General features: G+C 46.9%; 1 protein-coding gene across 4 annotated transcripts in view; it reads left to right on the top strand.

Moving 5' to 3' along the window:
- Positions 1-21,477, top strand: part of SMARCA4 (SWI/SNF related, matrix associated, actin dependent regulator of chromatin, subfamily a, member 4) — an 86,244-nt gene that overhangs the window by 3,835 nt on the left and 60,932 nt on the right. For 3 of the 4 annotated variants that reach the window (XM_038771416.1, XM_038771415.1, XM_038771414.1), the window contains exons 1-10: positions 9,046-9,267; positions 10,740-10,872; positions 12,186-12,584; positions 12,902-13,000; positions 15,449-15,707; positions 16,871-16,997; positions 17,576-17,749; positions 17,979-18,152; positions 20,072-20,239; positions 20,362-20,412. In XM_038771416.1, the coding sequence (XP_038627344.1) occupies positions 9,046-9,267; positions 10,740-10,872; positions 12,186-12,584; positions 12,902-13,000; positions 15,449-15,707; positions 16,871-16,997; positions 17,576-17,749; positions 17,979-18,152; positions 20,072-20,239; positions 20,362-20,412 (1,806 nt within the window). Of the gene's footprint in view, positions 1-9,017; positions 9,268-10,739; positions 10,873-12,185; positions 12,585-12,901; positions 13,001-15,448; positions 15,708-16,870; positions 16,998-17,575; positions 17,750-17,978; positions 18,153-20,071; positions 20,240-20,361; positions 20,413-21,477 lie in introns of those variants that run through there. The other variant, XM_038771413.1, reaches the window with a different exon arrangement.

Here is a 21,477-nt window from a genome sequence, read left to right as displayed (position 1 = left end):
TTCAAAATTTGATTTCCCCCTTGTGCCCCAGACCAAATTTTCTTGACTCTCCCTCTGCCTCCAGATCTGTTCTCCCAGGATTGTCTCTCGCTCCTTTCACCCTCCCCAAATCGACAACCTTTGCTCCAAAGGCAACGTATTGAACTGTTGGGAAGTCCTCTAGCCCATGTAGGGCTCCTCCGGAGTAGAAGAAAAACAGTAAGCTACCTATGATTTCCCCGCACAACTTTTCATAAAATGGATAAAGACAACCTAGTCTTCTTTCGTTCCTCCTGCCCCTTTTTCCTGTGATTTTTATCTTCCCTTGAGTTGATTTGGTAGTGAGCTTGGCTCTTGATGGATTTCATTATTATACAAAATTGCTGTAGCTTTCCTAACCACAGAGGGCCGCAGAAGAATGCTAGTGTCACAGTTATAACTTGTAACAGAATGACTCATTGCAAGGATCCTAGCAGCTGTACTTTAAGCAGTCTGAAACTGAATATAGATTTGCTCACGTTGCTGTAAGCCTTTTGAAGACCTAAGAAAACTATCCAAAAATACCCAACCTTTGGCCTTCTGTAGAGAAGCAATGCCTAGGATTATTTGATAATAAGATTAGGAGTCCATAAGATAGGGTTTGCTTTCTAGTGTGAGTGCAAGAGGGAAAGACAGGGATTTCAGCTACTAGTTCTCAAAACCCCAGGGATGCCTCCTTTCAGAAGGTAAAAAAGATTGCAATTCAAAATAAGGGGAATTGAATATAAATTGCAGAAGGGATTTTTGGAGTAGGTGTAAAGGAAATTTTTCTGATTGGAAATTTTTTATGGTATTTAAGCCCTTACTATGTGCCAGGTACCGTACTAAGCGCTAGGATAGATATAAGCTAATCCACTTGGACACAAATCCATGTCCCATGTTGGGCTCAGTCATAATCCCCATTTTACAGATGAGGTAACTGAGGCACAGAGAAGTGAAGTGACTTACCCAAGGTCACACAGCAGACAAGTGACTGAGCTGGCATTAGAACTCAGATCCTTCTGACTCCAGGCCCGTGTTCTTCTCACTAGACCACACTGCTTCTCTTGTTAGACATTGAAATGTGTTACCAAGGAGGTCAAGGAATATTTTTTGCTGGAGATCTTTTAAGAGTAGGTTAGGTAAGTGTGGTCCAATTACAGGTTCAGGAATCAGGGGCAGCCCTCCAGATCTTTAATAATAATAATAATGGTATCCGTGGCGTCGCTACGGGTCGGAGATGACTCTACAGCAGGAGACAAGATATTAAGCGTTTACTATATGTCAAGCACTGCTCTAAGCCCTGGGGTAGATACAGTCTAATCAGGTTGGACACAGTCCCTGTCCCACATGCGGCTCACAGTCTTAACCCCCATTTTACAGATGAGGTAACTGAGGCACAGAGAAGTGAAGTGACTTGCCCGAGGTCACACAGCAGGCAAGTGGCGGCACTGGGATTAGAACCCCTGATCTTCCCTCGAAGCAGCATGCCATAGTGACTAGAGCACAGGCTTGGGAGTCAAAAGGTCCTGGGTTCCCATCCCAGCTCTGCCACTTGTCTGCTGTGTGACCTTGGGTAAGTCACTTCACTTCTCTCTGGCTCAGTTACCTCATCTGTAAAATGGGGATCGAGACTGGGAGCCCCATGTGGGACAGGGATTGTGTCCACTCCAGCTCTTAATACAGTTCCTGGCATATAGTAAGCACTTCACAAATACCATTATTATTATTATTATTATTTTCTTTATAATGCCCATGAAAGGAAAAAGTTGGCCATGTTCCTCTCCCAGCTCCTTCCCGGAGTTGGTTCACCCCTCGGCTCCCCATGCAGGTTCAGTTTTCTTGAACAGTGCGAAAATGGTGTTCTAAAAATGGTGCTGGAAGCACTGTGATGGGGCATGTTCTTGTGGAAAGCACCCAAGTGGGAACAGGAAAAGGACCAATACCTCACTCTTTTTGTCCCTCTTCTCCCCTGTCCCTTTAGAGCTGGAGTCTGCCACAGTCCATTCCATCCTCTTCTAGTTGTATTCCCCATGGAGCCCTACGGCATTCCGCTCTGGGATAAATATTCCTTTTTTAGGGTTGGTAAGTGTAGCCCTCCTTAGAAACCTACGCTGATAACTGAGACCCTTGATCAAAAGGAGAGCAAAAAGATTGCTAGCATTTCTAATCTCAGAGTTTCAGTCAATCCTATTTGAGTGTTTACTGTGTGCAGAGCACTGTACTATGCGCTTAGGAAAGTACAATATAACAGACTTTGTAGACACATTCCCTGCCTACAAAAAGCTTAATCTTTGACCCAAAGATACTATATAATCTTAAGCATTTAGGATACAGCAAAGTCTTTTGTTTTTTTTTAAAGTGAGAGCATTGTCCCCCTGGAAACTGTCAGCTCCTTGTGGTCAGGGATCGTGTTTACCAATTTTGTTGTGTTGTAATAATAATAATAATGTTGGTATTTAAGTGCTTACTATGTGCCAAGCACTGTTCTAAGCACTGGGGTAGATACAAGGTAATCAGGTTATCCCACATGAGGCTCAGTCTTCATCCCCATTTTACTGATGAGGGAGATGAGGCCCAGAGAAGTTAAGTGACTTACCCAAGGTCACACAGCTGACAAGTGGCGGAGCCAGGATTAGAACCCGTGACCTCTGGCTCCCCAGCCCGTGCTCTTTCCACTGAGCCACGCTGCTTCTACTTTCCCAAGTGCATGCTTAGTACAGTGCTCAACAGTAAGCACTCAGTAAATGCCACTGACTGATCTGAGCCTAAAGGAAAAAAGACATATTTGAAAGTACGTGTAGTAGTGTGTTAGAGGTAAACAGTTTTACTGTTCCTGATAGCTTTTGCTCTCAGAATCACAATGTGCCAGCAGGAAATCCAAAAATGGATTTGTTATAAGATGTTAGGTCACAGTGCCATAGGTAGTTTACAATTCAGATAATAGGTTCTTGCTGTAAAAGGGAATCTGTGTAAACTTTAAAACTGTCCTCATTAAGTCTCTAATTTTTGGCAGATGACATGCATTAGAATTGACAGTGTTAACATTTGCAGTTGTGCACCTGTGTATCCGTGAGGGCCATCAGGGTCACCCTGATCATCAGAATGCCACTACGTGAATGAGTTAACTGTCCTTTTAGTTGGGATTGAGGGGAATGCCAACAGATGAAAGAAAATAAGCAAGATTTCTGGGTGACTGACCAGCTAAGCCTCGAAGGTCTAAGGTGCAGAGCTTGAATTTCACCATGTCCAGGCCAGGGCTGCCAGTGGCCAGCATAGGAGCCAGCACAGAGGCCAACCAGGGAAAATGTCCCCGCTGCCGCCCTGGCTGGGCACCACCAATCAATCAATCAATCGTATTTATTGAGCGCTTACTATGTGCAGAGCACTGTACTAAGCGCTTGGGAAGTACAAATTGGCAACACATAGAGACAGTCCCTACCCAACGGTGGGCTCACAGTCTAAAAGGGGGAGACAGAGAACAGAACCAAACATACCAACAAAATAAAATAAATAGGATAGAAATGTACAAGTAAAATAGATAAATAAATAAATAGAGTAATAAATATGTACAACCATATATACATATATACAGGTGCTGTGGGGAAGGGAAGGAGGTAAGATGGGGGGATGGAGAGGGGGACGAGGGGGAGAGGAAGGAAGGGGCTCAGTCTGGGAAGGCCTCCTGGAGGAGGCCACAGGGCCTGGGACTCGAATCCGGCCCCCTGGGGTCAACTGCCTCACATGGCTGGAGGGATCGTGATGCCCCGGTTGGTCTTGAGCTGCCCGCCAGCCTGGAGCCCCGCTGAGCTACCACCAGGGCAGGAGCTAAGGGAGAAAGGGCAAGGAATAATAATAATAATAATAACGATAGCATTTGTTAAGCGCTTACTACATGCCAAGCACTCTTCTGAGTGCCCGACCCTGCTTAGCTTCCGAGATCGGGCGCATTCAGGGTGGTACGGTCGTAGACACAGAAGAGAATAACGTTTGATGAAGGAAAAGAAGAAAAGGCAGTTTCAAAAGAAAATGAAGGAAGTTGCTCTGAAAACAACTGCAGATCAAAAACCAAAGGCAAGAAACCAGAACCCTAGTTGGAACTGGTGTTTCCGAGTCCTGCTCCAAGGAGGGAAACCAAGACCGACCCAGAAAGCCGTCTTCAAAGGTCCCACCCACCTCTCCTTCCTGTGCTCCTTCAGTGTCACTTCTTGGCCCCCAACAACTTCTGCTCCAGCTCTCTCGCAAATAGTATGGGAGTTATCACAGTATTCTTGGACCTCCCACAGAGCACAAGGACATAAGCCCACACACAGAAATAGGCAGCAACAGCACCAGCGGACCCCAGCATACCAAACTTCAAATAAAAAGAACTCAGCAGGGAGATTTATTGGCTACTTCCAAAATTGTAACCACTAACATTGGAACCATTGCCGACCACCTGCCGGGACGCAAAGAAGTCACTCCCCGCTGCTGAGGCCGAGAAGCGGCCATTTCCTCATCTTACCGCTCCCTATTGCGTCTGCAGCCAGGCCTGGGTTCACAGTGGGGACCACAGGGTAGGTGTGGCTGTCTGACCCGCTAGTGACAAAAGGACCCCTCTTTTTGCAAGTCACCATCTGCCTGCCTTCACATAATAATAATTATAGTATTTATTAACCGCTTACTATGTGCCAAGCACTGTTCTAAACGCTGGGCTAGATAAGGTGATTATCTTGTGGGGTTCACAGTCTTCATCCCCATTTTACAGATGAGGTAATTGAGGCATAGAGAAGTTAAGTGATTTGCCCAAAGTCTCACAGCTAAGTGGCAGAGGGGATTAGAACCCGTGACCTCGGACTCCCAAGCCCGTGCTCTTTCCACTAAGCCACACTGCTTCTCCGGCATCGCATCAACTCAGCCACCTATTTGCTCCTGAACCTTTATTTTGCTCTGACACCTACATTCAATTCAGCAGTTGGTCATAGGGCCACCAGATCAAGAAGTTGTTGCTGCTGACAACCTCTCCTGTAACTTTTAACTTCTCTGACCTCACCAGGCCCCCTCAATTCCCTCCCTCTAATCAGCCCATCCCTGTCCTCCCTTCCTAGCACCCTTCCTCATCCCGCCCTATCCCTGTCTCTTCTCAGCACCACCCCAGCCCCCATCGACCCCTCCTCACCCTCCTTCCCCCCTCTCTCTCCAACAGCCTCAGCCAAGTGTGGCCTGTGGAACCCCAACTCCATCATGGGAAAGCTTCCCTTCAACCATAGCCTGTTCCTGACCCAGTTACTGCTCCTCCTCACCATTATTGAAACCTGGCTCACGCCAGATGACACTGTCTCCCCTGCTGCTCCCTCCTAAATTGGGGGGGCGGGGGGAGGAGGTTATCTTCACCCACTCCCCAAGACTCACTGGGGAAGGGGGAGGAGTTGGTCTCCTTTTTGCTCTCCAGTGCTGCTTTTGCACCATTTCAGCTCTCCCATCCCTCTTTTCCCCTTCCATTGAAACCCATGTCATCTGCCTCTACCACTCACTCAAGTTACTAGTCATGGTCAACTATAGCTCTTCTCTCCACCCCCCCCCCCCCCAACAAACACATACATTTATCCCCTTGCCCTTCCTGCAACTTCCTGAGTCCTTTTGATCCCTTTCTCATTTTTTCCCCCCATATATAGATCATCATCAATCGTATTTATTGAGCGCTTACTATGTGCAGAGCACTGTACTAAGCGCTGCAGATGTCGATATCCATGTGGATATTCCTGACAACCCTTCCGCTTCCTACTTCCTCTTACTCCTCAACTCCACTGATTCATCCTTTTCACATTGCACAATACATATTTTCACAACAGTTCATTCAAACTGATCCGGCTCCACCCCACCTCATAATAATAATTCTGGTGTAAGAGTTAAGTGCTTACTCTTTTCCCAGCGCTGGGGTGGATACAAGCAAATCAGGTTGGGCACAGTCCCTGTCCCACATAGATTTACCATCTTAATCCTCATTTTGCAGGTGAGATAACTGAGGCACAGAGGAGTGAAGTGATTTGCCAGAAGCCACACAGCAGAAAAGTGGTGGAGCAGAGATTAGCAAAATCTAACGCAGTACAAAATCAGAAATAGTGATTAAATCGCCACCCCCACAGGCATTTCAAGCCTGGAAAGCAATTGCAAATTCTCACCCAATCACCTCCTTTGCAGTTTCACACTTTACTGTCTGATTTACTTGAGGAAGGCAATCCTTTGCTTCAGCGAGGTGCCTTTTCTCAATTTTCTTTTGGATCTTCTAAACTGATAGTTCCGGCCCCCTGGGGCTTTTTTAAATTTCCAATAAGGTCTTGAAGGAACATTGGTTAGGTTTCTTGCAATTAACTGGGTGACCAAGAAACTGAGTAGGGAAAAAGATTAAAAACACCAAACCAGTAAGATGACTCAACCTATGGAGCTACCCAAATTCAGTTAGGAATTTCTTTTTCCATTGCACAGTACACATTTTCACAACACTGGCCAGTTCATTCAAACATAACTCATTCTACATGTGCTCTCACACAGATACATGGGTACAGCCAATCCCCCCCTACCAAATAAGATATCAATTTTTGCCCCCCAGGACAAATGCCTAAATCTTCAACATCCTTATTCTTCCCTGAGACATAGGGAGGGACTCCCTCTCAATCAATCAATCAATCGTATTTATTGATTTATTGATTGATTTATCTCATCTATAGTCACTCCCCCATTATCTCTCTCAGGATAGCCCTTTGGGCCTTTTCATTCATTCGGTCCTATTTATTGAGCACTTACTGTGTACAGAGCACTCTACTAAGCACTTGGGAGAGTACAATGCAACAATAAACAAACACATTCCCTGCCCACAACAGGCTTACAGTGTAGAGGTGAGAGACAGACATGAATACACATAAATAAATTACAGGTATGTACAGAAGGGCTTTGGGGCTGGGAGGGGGGAAGAATCCAGGAAACAAGTCAGGGTGATGCAGAAGGGAGCAGAAGAAGAGGAAAGGGGCTTAGTTCGGGAAGGCCTCACTGGTTTCCTTCAAGCCTTTCACTTTTCCATCTTTACAACATTTCCTCATTCCTTTTCGGACCCTCATCCATGTAGTACTCTCTATAGGCATCACCTCAAATCTCAACTCCTTGAATGAAGTTCCCAAAACATCCTCCGTAACACACACAAACTGGAGGGGTACCTTAATTCCAACACGCTCGTTCAATCTTTTCAGCTCTTACAGCAGAACACTCTACACATTCACCCTTATACAAACACCCAGTCCTGACACTTTCACACAATCTTTTCGGTTCTTTAGTGCAGAGACCCCCAAGCATAGCTGCACGGGGGGAGCTGCGGGGAACACAAGGATGGTCTGCGTGACTGGCCATTGTGGGTCTCAGTAGCAAGGGGGAAGCAGCATGTTTTTATTAACTAGGCTGGTTTCGTGCCCAGCAGTAGAGGGAGGGGGGCTGTGGCCACGTCATCACCTTGGGACGTCTCTTCCCGACCAAGTCCGGCGTTTCCCCGCAGCCCAGACTTTGGTGTTTGGCCTTGCTCTGTGAGATAAGGATAACGTCCCTGGAGTTGGGCCGTTCTGCACCTGGTGCAGGGATGCGGTTATCCTTTATCCGGGGCTTTCCTCCTCCCAGGAATACAAATCGGGGCCCACAGTTCTCGGGTTGGCACCGGCAGATACTTGGTGCGTTTGTTCAGGCCCCGCACACTAAGTTGGTTAAGTGCTACTGAGAGCCCTCCTCGTTATTCTTCCTTGGTATTCCCCTTACATGGAGCAAATGCCCAAAGGTCACAGACGATGCAGAAGGGAGAGGGAGCTGGGGAAAGGAGGGCTTCATTGGGTTAGGCCTCTTGGAGGGGATGTGACCTTATGTATGTGCTCATATCTCCTATCCTAAAAAAAACCCCACCCATGACTCCCATGCCCCCTCCAGGCCCCATCTCCCTCCTAACATTTGTCTCCAAACTCCTTGAGTGAGTGGTCTACACCCGCTACCTCCACTTTCCCTCCTTGATCCCTTCTAGTCTACCCCCCCATCCACTCCCATGGCTTTACATATTATCTCTGGGTGATGCCTAAACCCGCCTCCAGTCTCCTCCTCTACAGTCTCACATTTCCTCCTGCCTTCCTCCTCCTGTATAACTTGACCCATGTTCATCTCAAAAGGCTTTTTATTCCCATGGAATGATTTTTTCCTATAATCACCCGAGTCTTTATCGTGAAGCTGAGATTTCCTGTGGGCTAATTTCAGATTTTGACTTGGAAGACCTAGGAACCGTCTAACCAGTGATGCTTTTATCTGTACTAATTGTAAAAATATTCAAAGGTGGGTTGTTGCCAGTCTTTGAATTGCAATTTCCTCTGGAAGATGATGAGGGTCTTATTCCCGTCCCTGGCTCTGCCCCAATTTGCTGCTTGGCCTCACATACTTCACAGTCAAGCGGCCCCTCTCCTATCTGTAAGAAGTGGGTAATACTGTTGCACCAGAGGTCATACCGGGCCAGATAAAGAAATGTGGGACATCTTTTCCATTCCTGATAGCTTGCCCCAGATCTCCTCAGGATCAAATAAGAGAGTTAGCTAGTATTTAGGAGTGATACACTGACCTCACCGCTGTTTTTCGATTCTGTTTTTCTCTTTGTTCCTGCTATAGAAAAAAACGAAAAGAGTAATTGGTGCTTCCAAATTGAATTTTCCTGAGCTAAGTACCTCGGCTTTAAAAATCAGAGTGCGTCGCGTTTGCTGCCTTACTGAACTTGGCAGAAATAAGGAGAAACTTTTGTTTTCCTAACCCCCCAAAAATGGCACACGGCCACTGTTATTTGCCAGGCAAACAGTTATGCCCGCCTCGATATGAAAATTCAGTAGTCCTCTCACCACTTTTCTGTTAGTCGTCCCTTGGCATCTCAAAGCAGTGGTTAATAGCGGGCCGCCTGTTGGTGCTGTATTTTTCTCTGGCTGATGGCTGCGTGTTTGCATTCTCCAAAGTAACGCTGGATTTTGTTGTGGTAGGGAACCACTTTGAGTAGTTGATTTGAAGATGTCCACTCCGGATCCGCCCCTGGGAGGCACACCTCGACCAGGGCCTTCTCCAGGACCTGGCCCATCTCCTGGTGCTATGTTGGGCCCAAGTCCTGGCCCTTCCCCTGGCTCTGCACATAGCATGATGGGACCCAGCCCTGGGCCACCTTCAGCAGGACACCCCATACCTCCTCAGGGGCCTGGAGGCTACGCTCAAGACAACATGCATCAGATGCATAAGGTAATTGGTGACACTTAGAAGAAATCTCTCTGCTTTTTTTTTTCCTTCCACTGCAAGTTTTCCTACATCCATGGATCGGTTTTCCCCCCATCCTGATTTAGCTTCAGAGCATGTAAAGCCCTAACATCTGTAGTAAAAAAGAAAAATATCCTGTTCTTTTCCCCCTAAAAGTAACCGGTAAATTATTTAGCTGCTCACTAAGTTCCATGCCCATTTCTGCTTATTAATTGCTTTTCTAAAAAATTCCATCTAATATTTTCCACACAGGCATTCACTTGCTACTAGCTTAAATACAGACCATCTTTTAAATTTCCAGTCGTTGTGCTTTTTTCCCCCCCGTTCCTGTGGAGGGAATGGAGTTGTCGTTGAATATAATGGGACCTTGGGTTTAATATCAAGGCAGGAACATTTTTGGAAATGTATGCTTTCTAGAGAGGCAGGAAATGGAGGAAGCGCCTTTCGAGATGGAGAATTTTTAAATTTGAGGGTGGGAGAGAAATTGCACCCAGGACAGGAAGAAACAGTCTAACCAGCGATTGCATTAATTAATTGGCTTCTAGAAATTGATTTTGAAAGCCCTGTTACGATCTATGTTTACCTCTTGACAGAGCAACTCTGGGGTTTAATATCTTCCTGTTTGGTTTCAAACTATGTGGAGCAGTGGCACTAAATTCATTTCCTACTGGAAGCATGAGCTGCTCGTTAGATGTTTGTGGCTTCCAGATAAGGAGGGTGGGGTGAAGATGCTGTGTGAAACCGAGAGTGATCTTTTGAATAATTCAGATGATCTCCTAGCTCTCTGCCGAGCACATTTCTGTGCCCCTGTGATAATGGTGTATATTTTGAGAGCATTTCACTTCAAATAATTTAAAGCACTCAGCAAACTACAAATGAAAGTTTAACTGCTGCATGAAGAAAGAATATGATACAGAGGTAAAGGGTAATCAATGGTAATGGTAGGGTCAGAAATACTGACCAAGTGGTTTGTGCTGTTTTCTTGCCAAATCCATTGTTTTCCCCAATGTTTGAAAATCATCTTCACCTCTGAGATTGAGTCACTCTTAAAAAAGGGGGACGCCAAATACTGCATTGTTAAAATCGCCTCTTAATCCTCACTTGCACGTTCAACATTATACCTTGGCTCTTGAGATGGATCTACATCTTAGGGGTAGGGAGGAATGATTTCCCAGATGCAGCCAATTTTGTACGTTGCAAATATAAACACATGCCTCTCAGTCGTGGCTTTTGAAAGAACTAATGCCAGCTAGTGTGATAATTGGCAGACAGGCGATTCAACAGCATCCGAAGAAGTCTCACTATCCATTTAAACTCCCGATTCATCTCATCCTAATTAAGATAAGATTTTGATCAAGCTTTCTTGGGAACGGTGAATTAGTACCGTCATCTAAATAACACGGTACCTATTTCTGAAAGAGTGGCTTCTCTTTATCTTGTTGCCTGTGCGTTTGCAGCCAATGGATTCCATGCATGAGAAAGGAATGGCAGATGATCCTCGCTATAACCAGATGAAAGGGATGGGAATGAGATCTGGAGGACATTCGGGAATGGGTCCTCCTCCAAGCCCGATGGATCAACATTCTCAAGGTACTGTTTCTCTTCCAATATTCCTGGCCCAAATCCATCTCCTTACAGATTTTCTTTGGAGGGTGGGATATGTTAGACGCTAGGAACGTTTCCAGGAAGATAGTGACCACTGTTTGTGCCTGCCCTTTATTTTAATAATTAATAGTAATTATGGTATTTGTTAAGCGCTTACTATGTGCCAAGCACTGTTCTAAGTACTGGGGTGGATACAAGGTAATCAGGTTGTCCCACATGGGGCCCACGGTATTTATCCCCATTTTATAGATGAGGTAACTGAGGCACAGAGAAGTTAAGTGACTTGCCCAAGGTCACCCAGCAGACAAGTGGCAGAGCCGGGATTAGAACCCACGCCCTCTGACTCCCAAGCCCGGGCTCTTTCCACTAAACCACGCTGCTGCTTTATTTTGTCAGTTTTCAGGGTTTGCGTGCTTAGTAGCCGCACGTGGAAATTCTAATCCACTTCTGAGCCATAGCCACTTGAGAATTTAGGGTATTCTCCACAAAAACGAGCCCTTTGGTTAAGGGTTTGCTATGCTTCTCCTTAACTGGAACCTCAGTCAGAGTATGATAAAAGTAGCTGCTTGTAGGTTCAAAACAAAGGTCAGTCTCCAAATTGTGGCCTTAAAAATATGCCCTTTTAATCCTCATTCATGTATCTCTAGACTCTTGAGGATGAAGAGGGTCTTTGAGGATTTTCTAATTTAGGAAAGGTTGTCCTTTAGCTATCCAATAATAATACTAATGGCATTTATTAGGCGCTTACTATGTGCAAAGCACTGTTCTAAGCGCTGGGAAGGTTACGAGGGGATCAGGTTGTCCCAAGTGGGGCTCACAGTCTTAATTCCCATTTTACAGATGAGGTAACTGAGGCACAGAGACATTAAGTGACTCTGCACTGAAGAGAGTTAAGAGATATCTGCAATCTGTTGGTCCACTGGTTTCAATTATTTGCTGCCAGTTTAATAGATACTTGCTGCCTCTCTCCATTATAGCTGAAGAAATTCTAGCAGTTCTACATAACTTCTTTTCATCCCTACTCCAATCACCATTTATGGTCTTATGTCCACATCACTGAAGGCTATATCTAAGACCTCCTCTCCCTCCTCAATAAGTTAGTTGCCTCCCCTTGGCTTAATATGAAAAGTGGAATGCCTGTCAGGAACGGCAAACCAGACTGTCAGCTCCTCGAGGGCAGGGATCGCGTCTCCCAACTCTGTGGTATCGGTCTGTCCCGAGGGTTTGGGACAGTGCTCTGGGCGCAGTAAGCGCTCGGTGAATACCTTCGGTTGATTGGAATTGCGTCTCTTTCTTAGGTTACCCTTCTCCCCTCGGTGGCTCGGAGCACGCGTCCAGTCCGGTTCCAGCCAACGGCCCATCCTCAGGTCCCCAGATGGCATCCGGCCCCGGCGGGGTTCCGTTAGATGGTACCGACCCCCAGGCGTTAGGACAACAGAACCGGGGCCCAACTCCTTTCAACCAGAACCAGCTGCACCAGCTAAGAGCTCAAATCATGGCTTACAAGATGCTGGCTAGAGGGCAGCCGTTACCCGACCATCTGCAGATGGCGGTCCAGGGGAAAAGACCGATGCCTGGAATGCAGCAGCAAATGCCAACACTACCTCCACCTTCTGTGGCTGGCACCGGCCCAGGCCCAGGCCCTGGCCCTGGACAAGGCCCAGGCCCAGCACCTCCAAACTATAGCAGACCTCATGGTAAGTGCTTCCGGGCGGGTTCTCTTGGTCTTAAGCTGAGGGCAACCTGAAAACAGAGACGACTGGGGTGGCGGGGTGGTGCGGGGGGGAGTAGTGGGGCGGATTCTCACTGGAATGACTCCCACTACCTTCTCTGTTGTCACTTGTCCATCCAGTTAAGTCCAGAGAGGGACGTTGTTCTGTATATTGTTTGCAGTTATGGGTACAGAAAGGAGAAGTTACGTGGCTTTTGCCAAGAATCTGGTCAAGCACGAAGTCTAGAAAGAAAGCTTTTTCTCGCTCCCTTTTGAACACTTTTTGTTCCTCCCTTCTTGCAGGTATGGGAGGGCCCAACATGCCCCCTCCTGGCCCCTCAGGAGTTCCCCCAGGAATGCCTGGACAGCCTCCCGGTGGCCCCCCAAAGCCCTGGCCTGACGGTAACTTGGAGAGACTTTTGTTCCGTTCCCTGTCAATCCCAGAGCAGGTAGACCGGCGGCTTGCAAACCTGACAGGGAGAGGAAGGACACACCGAAGGCTAGAAACCAAGCCCCAAGAGCTGTGAGCCTTTGCAGTTGCCTAGAAAACCTGAAGCTGGATTTTTGCTACCGGGAGATCATGGTTTGGGTCTTCTGGGGACTTTGAAAAAGACATCTCCACCATGAAACTTAGATAAGGGGCCGTGACCTGGGAACGAGGTTATAGGATCTCCTTATGGGATATCCGTATCTGATTTTTTTTTTTCCATATCTTGCCTGAGGTTACATGATCCTCTTTCTTCTAGCGGTTTATTTGAACTGCAATGTTGACATAGGGATGGCACTTGTTATATCTCACCTTGACTACCGCATGAACCTCCTCTCTAACCTCCCTTTCTCCAGCTTACCCCTCTCCAGTCCGTTCTTCACTCTGCTGCCTGGATCATTTTTCTAAAAACTTAGGTGGTGCACATCTCCCCACAGCTCAAAAGCCTCATATCCGCATCAAAGAAACTCCTTACCGTCGGCTTTAAAGCAGTCAGGCAGTTCTCCCCATCCTCCCTCTCTCTGTTGCGCATTACCCAGTGCAACCCAGCGCACACACTTTGCTCTGATACCAACTTATTATGTATTGCTCTAGCTTTTCCCTTGCTCACACCCTCCCGTCTGGAAGTCCATCCCCCTTCATATCCGACAGACCATCGTTCTCCCCCTCTTCAAAGCCCTACTAAAATCAGCTCTCCTCCCTGACTAATCTCCCATTTCCCCCCGTATTCTCCCTTTTGTGCCTTCTCTGATTAAATTCTCATCTCCCCACCCCGTTCTCCCTTCTGCATCACCTATGCACTTACATCCATGCCCCCTACACCCACCGCCCCACTGCACTTGTGTCCGTATCTTCTCTGTCCTTTCCGTATCCAGAATGTAGATTGTAAGCTCCTCGAGAGGCAGCGATCGTGTCTACCAACTCAATTGTCCTCTCCCAAGAGCTTACCAGTGCTCTGCACACAGTAAGTTCCCAATACCATCGATAAGAATGCCAGAGATAAATTTCATATATTCTAGAGTCATTTCATTTTCATATGCTTGGATTTTGAGTAGGAGAACCAGCGATGGGAATTTTTTTTTTCCAGTGTATATGCTACCGGTCTTTATAAAAGGCTCTACTTTGTCCCGATCCTCTTCAAGCTGTCAACTGCGTTTGACCCCGTGGACCACTCCCTCGAAACACTCTGGTTCCAGTCCTACCTCTCTGACCGCTCCTCAGTTTTGATCACTGGCTCCTCCTCTGCATTCTCACCTCCTTACCGTGGGTGCCCCTCAAGGTCCTGTTCTAAGACCCTTACCTCCTCTCCACCTGTACATATTCCTTTTGGGAGCTCAGCTACTCACAGGGCTTCAGGTGTCATCTCAATGCGGATTACTCCCAAATCTACCTCTCTAAATCCTGACCTCCAATCCCGCATCTCCCCGTGCCTCCAAGACATCTCCTCTTGAGTGTCTCACCGCCACCTCAGATTCAGCTTGTCTAAAACAAAGCCACTCATCTTTTCCCGCTAAACCAACTCCACCTCCTAACTTTTCCATCTGTTGGTCACACCATCTGCCTCCCTGTCGCAGAAGCTACGACAGCTCCCGGATCCGCCCCATCTCTCCACCCAAACAGCTACCGTTCTGGTCTTATCTCTGCTTGACAATTATATCGGGTTTCTTGTTTCCCTGTTTCCGGCCTCACGGTCAATGCCCTTCTAAAATCACATCTCCAACAAGTCTTTCCCGATTAATTCCCGGCACCTAAATCGGATGACCTCCACTTGCCATCTCTAGCACTTTTGAATTCACTTAGACCCATCCTCCTGTATGTGTATGTGTGTGTGTGTGTGTGTTCAATTATTTATTCTAACTACTCTGTAAATAATTTTGTGTTTGTCTCCCTTGTTAATATAATCGTCTTACATCCCGAGTGTTTAGTACAATGTACTGCGCCAAGTGGGTACTGAATAATCACTAATCCCACTACTGCTAAAGACAGCTCCTGAGAGACGGGGCTCTGCATATTTGGGTTGCCTTTTGTGGGGGCTTAATTCTGTATAACAGCAGGTTCCATGCCCTGCTCATCCAGGGACTCCAGAAATGGTTTACGATGATGATGATGAAGAGCATATGAATGAAGAAATCAAAATTGTTCCCTTTTTGAGCAGTCCAGGAACCCAAGAATAAGGGATACTTATGGGACTGCCAACTAGGGTTGTTTCTACATACACGTAGTATATTGTGCTCTGCGTTCCACAACCTATGGTGAAGTTGGAAATGAGCCACGCAAGAATGAGACTAAAAGCACTGTATTTTATGGTAATTTGGACCGATTTGGAGAGCCCAAATGTAAGTGTATTGTGTATCCTTGAATAGGACCCATGGCAAATGCTGCAGCACCCACTAGCACACCTCAGAAATTGATTCCCCCTCAACCAACGGGCCGTCCTTCACCAGCACCCCCTGCAGTGCCTCCTGCAGCGTCCCCCGTGATGCCGCCCCAGACGCAGTCCCCCGGACAGCCAGCCCAGCCTGCTCCCATGGTCCAGCTCCATCAGAAACAGAATCGAATTACTCCCATCCAGAAACCAAGAGGACTTGACCCTGTGGAAATTTTACAGGAGCGAGAATACAGGTAGCTGAGCCCGCCAGGTGTTCGTTCATTCAGTCGTATTTATTGAGCGCTTACTGGGTGGAGAGCACTGTACTGAGCGCTTGGGAAGTACAAGTCGGCACCATATAGAGAGGGTCCCTACCCAACGACGGGCTCACAGTCTAGAAGGGGGAGGCAGGCAACAAAACAAAACAGGTAGACGGGTGTCAAAATTGTCAGAATAGAATTAAAGCTATGTACACATCATTAACAAAATAAATAGAACGGTATGACAAAGGAAGGGGAGGAGGACGAATACGAGGACAAGGACGAGAAGGACAGGGACGTGGAGGAAGGGGACATCATCCTCATCAGTCGTATTTATTGAGCGCTTACTATGTGCAGAGCACTGTACTAAGCACTTGGGAAGCGCTTGGGACATGGAGGAGTTGGGGTAGCAGGTGTGGATTTTTGAGCCCCGGAGTGAACTTGGAGTGAAACTCCTGGTGGGATGAGGCTGGGGAAAAAATTGACGTGCCAACGCGCGGACACGGACACAGGCACAGTCACAGACAGACACCCAGAGAGACAGACAGATAAAGTGACAGACATGGACGGACAGGTACAGACACATAAACAAAATTGTCAGAACAAATAGAATTAAAGCTATGTGCACAACATTAACAAAATAGAACGGTATGACAAAGGAAGGGGAGGAGGACGAATACGAGGACAAGGACGAGAAGGACAGGGACGTGGAGGAAGGGGACACGGAGGAGTTGGGGTAGCCGGTGTGGATTTTTGAGCCCCGGGGCGAACTTGGAGTGAAACTCCTGGTGGGATGAGGCTGGGGAAAAAATTGACGTGCCAACGCACGGACACGGACACAGGCACAGTCACAGAGAGACACAGGGAGACAGACAGATGAAGTGACAGACATGGACGGACAGGTACAGGCACATAAACACGGACAGACTCAGACACACACACACAGAGAAGAAACACAGACAAGACCCACACAAGACAAGAGACAGACAGGCATGCACACAGAGGCACGCACACACAGGCAGGCCGGCACGCGCTGACAGGCAGGCAAGCGTGCGCACACACACACATGCACACACAAACACACAATGGAGTCTGTAAGCTAAATGGATCAGTTTGATGCCTCCATCTGCTATGACTTGTGTCTTGACCACCCCCAGGCTGCAGGCTCGCATTGCCCATCGAATCCAAGAGCTTGAAAATCTTCCTGGCTCCCTGGCTGGTGATTTGAGAACCAAAGCTACCATTGAACTCAAAGCACTCAGACTGCTTAACTTTCAAAGACAGGTTGGTGTGTTTTTCTGAAGTTGATGAACATAACAGTAGTTACAGAGGTGACCTCAATAAAGTAAAATAAATACCTATTAAAAATACCACCACCCACACTTTCCTTTTGGATGGCTAAATTTGGTAAAGTTTTGGACAGGTGCATGGTGAATAACGATATTTTCAGGTTTAGGTCAAAGTCTATAGATCAAAATCACTAGGCTCTTCGTGCTTTTCCCGACAAGCCATTTTTATATAGACTCTACTTGGACCGTATCTCAGTTCTGAAAGATAATCCAAAAGAGATTTTGGTTGTGGTGGGTGTTTTGGGGGCTGGCTTTTTTTTTTTTTGAAACTAGCATCCTAATTAAGCAAGATTGCCTTCAGTTTTTGTTCACAGGCAATGTCCTACTGATTCATGCATGCTTACCAGATATCTTTTTAAAATACAGATTTAGTGCTTGAGGCACTTAAAAGAAAATTCTTTCAAGTCCTCAGTGGCTTTATGATTTCTGTAATGTGTAATTAAGAATATAATTATGGGTATTACGCAATTATACACTGTATCTAATTTTTTGAAACGGGAATTTATTTCAAAGCTGCGTCAGGAAGTCGTGGTGTGCATGAGAAGAGATACGGCCCTAGAAACAGCCCTGAATGCCAAGGCGTATAAACGCAGCAAGCGACAGTCCCTACGTGAGGCTCGGATCACAGAGAAACTGGAGAAACAGCAAAAGATTGAGCAAGAACGGAAACGCCGACAGAAGCACCAGGTTAGTTAGGAAGCAGCCGACGACTAGGTCTGACCTTTAGGGTTAAAGGAATCTGCTGTGTCCTTTACGTGACTTTTTCACGTCCCTGAAACTCTTTCAGGTTAATGCCTTCTTTTTCCTTAAATTTCTCCTAAAGGGAGGGCCGTGGCGGTTTTTGCACCACACTTATGCAAGAGTCGTAATCTAAGAGATGTGGTGAACGTCTCTCTGGTCTTTTGTGTCGATATAGGAATACCTCAACAGCATTCTTCAGCATGCCAAGGACTTCAAAGAATACCATCGATCGGTCACCGGCAAAATTCAAAAACTTACAAAAGCAGTGGCTACTTACCATGCCAACACAGAACGGGAGCAGAAGAAGGAAAACGAAAGAATCGAAAAGGAAAGAATGCGGAGGCTGATGGTAAGCATATTGCCAGCACTATTGAAGCCACAACGTCGTCATCATCATCATCATCAATCGTATTTATTGAGCGCTTACTATGTGCAGAGCACTGTACTAAGCTCTTGGGAAGTACAAATTGGCAACATATAGAGACAGTCCCTACCCAACAGTGGGCTCACAGTCTAAAAGGGGGAGACAGAGAACAAGACAAACAAACTAACAAAATAAATAGGATAGATATGTACAAGTAAAATAAATAAATAAATAGAGTAATAAATATGTACAACCATATATACATATATACAGGTGCTGTGGGGAAGGGAAGGAGGTAAGATGGGGGGATGAAGAGGGGGACGAGGGGGAGAGGAAGGAAGGGGCTCAGTCTGGGAAGGCCTCCAACATCATTTTTGTGGTGGCAGTCTAGATTGCATAGAAGCAACGGGCCTAATGGAAAGAGCTCACAGTCTAGAGGGTGAGACAGACATTAATATACATAAATAAATTACAGATATGTACATAAGTACTGTGGGGCTGAGGGAAGGGTGAAGAAAGGGAGCAAATCAGAGCAACGCAGAAGGGAGTGGGAAAAGAGGCGCCTTGGAGGAGATGTGTCTTCAGTAAGGCTTTGAAGCGGGGAGAGTAAACGTCTGTCAATAAGGGAAGGACCACCCCTTCTCCCGCCCATGTCCACGCAGTAACAGAGTACAGAGGAGGCAGGCATGAAGAGGGAGGGCGTTCCAAACCAGAGGCAGGACACGGGTGAGAGGTCGGGAGCGAGATGGATGAGATCGAGGTACAGTGAATAGGTTGGCTTTAGAGGAGCAAAGTGTGTGGGCTGGGTTGTAGTAGCAGAGCAGTGAGCTAAGGTAGGAGGGAGCAAGGTGATTGCTTTAATGCCAAAGATAAGGAGTTTCTGTTTGATGCAGAGGTGGATGGGCAACCACTGGAGGTTCTTGAGGAGTGGGGAAACATGGGCCGAACGTTTCTGTAGAAAAATGATCCAGGTAGCAGAGTGAAGAATGGGCCAGCATGAGGAGAGAGTGGAGGCATTGAGGTCAGCAGTGAGGCTGATAGAGTAATCAAGGCGGGATAGAATAACTGACTGGATTAACGGGATAGCAGTTTGAATAGAAAGGAGAAGGGTGGATTTTAGCAACGTTGTGAAGGTTGAACCGACAGGATGTGGTAACAGATTGAATGTGTGGGTTGGGTGAAAGAGATGAGTCAAGGATAACGCCAGGGTTATGGGCTTGTGAGACAGGAAAGATGGGGGTGCCGTCTACAGTGATTGGAAAATCGGGGGGAGGATCGGGTTTGGGTGGGAAGATAAAGAATTCTGTTTTGGACAGACTGAATTTGAAGCGTCAGCCGGCCATCCAAGTAGAGATGTCCTGAAAGCGGGAGGAAGTGTGAGACTGCAGAGAGGGAGAGAGATCAGGGCTGGATCTGGAGATTTGGGAGTCATCCGCGTAGAGGTGGTAGTTGAAGCCATGGGAGCCAATGAGTTCTCTAAGGGAGTGGGTATAGATAGAGAGAATAGGAGGGGACCCAGACCTGAGCCTGGGTCAGTTTTGCTCCTCTTAAATCAGTCATTCCTTCCCTCCCCCTTCACACGTAGGACCTTCTGTTCTCCCGGCCTTCAAGGCCCTTCTGAAATCACGTCTCCAGGAGGACTTCCCTGATGGATCGCTCAACTTCTTACCCTATTTCCCCTACGTACCATCACTCCTGCACTTCCGTGTCACCTAAAGACTTGGGTATTCACCGTCGTTCCCACTACCTGTAACTGTGTGATTGGAAACTCCTTGAGGGGCAGGGATTATCTACTTTCTGTACTCTTCCCTCTGCCCAGTGTAAATGCCTCATACATTCTGCTGATTGTAATTGCCTCATTGTAGTTAAGTGCTCAGACTAGAGATGCTCTGTCATTTCTGTAGGCTGAAGATGAAGAAGGATACCGTAAGCTCATCGATCAGAAGAAAGATAAGCGTTTGGCATACCTGCTTCAGCAGACAGATGAGTACGTGGCTAACCTCACCGAACTGGTCCGACAGCACAAGGCTGCTCAGGTTGCAAAGGAAAAAAAGAAGAAAAAGAAAAAGAAGGTAAATAAAAGCCTTTCAGGTCTTGCTCTGTCTTCTTGTTGGTTGACCTAGCTTTCTAGTAGGTTTGTTTTCTTTGAACCTCAGCCATGCTTTTGAAGTAACCAGTTTCCTTCTCCTTGCAGAAGGCAGAGAATGCAGAAGGGCAGACTCCTGCAATTGGACCGGATGGCGAGGTTAGCATACAAATGTTGATTTTTGTTGAAAAGCCAAACCACTTAGGAAAAAAAAAAATGGGTTAGTTTCACCCAAAGGACCGCGGCTCTTTTCCTTTTATCAAAGTGAAACTGCAGCGGTTTTGATTACTTGAGCCGTGTGAAACATTTCCAGCATTGTAGATTTTAAATCTCTCCTTCGCTATCCTTTTTCTTCCCCAGGCGTTCCCCTGTCTTTGACTTTTTTCTCTTCTTTGTTTGTCCATCCCATTTCTGTCTTTACCTCTTCCCCTACCTGCCCCAACTAGCTCTTCATGCTCATGCTTACGCACGTGTGCGTGTACTCGCTCTTTCTCTCTACCTCTCTCTCTTTCCTTCCCCCCTCTCCATCCCCCCCCCCCCCAACTCTCTGGGACACTGTGATTTAGGGATTGTCAGTCCTTCAAGCACGTCCTGTTCCACCACCCATCTCTAATTTGGAGCCACTCCACACCCAACACCTCCACCTGGTCTCACTCCCCTTAGACTTCTGGCCAGTCCAGGACTCCTCCAATTCCCATTCACCTCCTCTGGGCTCTTTACCCCATTTGCTGCTGCTCTTCCTCGCTCACCACTTCTGTGTTGTCTTCCTCTGTCCCTATGCTAGAAGTTTGCACCTTCTTACGTGAGACCTAGCCCACTACACTCATTGTGTCCATCCCAGTCTCTCATCTTAGCCCAGCTGACCCCTGCTTTCCATTTTGGACCGGGTCGATCCTCTCCTCCTCTGGCCTCATTAATCTCTCTCTGCTTCCCCCAACTGTTGTGCTTTCCCAACTCTTGATTTTTACTCCTGGTGCACTCTTTCTCTCTCTCTCTCTCCCTCTCCCTCCCCCAAAACAGGGCAGCTCTCCTCCCCCCTCTGTTCTTCTCCTTCCCCCTTTTTTTGTTCTGCCTTTAACAACCTGCCTATACCAGCCCCGAGCAATCATAGACCATTGATGACGTCTTTTAGCAATGGAGATGCTTTAATGCTAAAGCATTTGTGTATATATCAAATACATGAAATGAAGTTATTCAGCATTTCCATCGCCACCCCAGAAATTT

The sequence above is a fragment of the Tachyglossus aculeatus genome, chromosome X2 (assembly GCF_015852505.1).
Source record: "Tachyglossus aculeatus isolate mTacAcu1 chromosome X2, mTacAcu1.pri, whole genome shotgun sequence".
In the NCBI taxonomy this organism is placed as follows: Eukaryota; Metazoa; Chordata; class Mammalia; order Monotremata; family Tachyglossidae; genus Tachyglossus; species Tachyglossus aculeatus.
The sequence above is the reverse complement of the archived record's forward strand: the minus strand, read 5'-3'. Positions and strand labels throughout refer to the sequence as shown.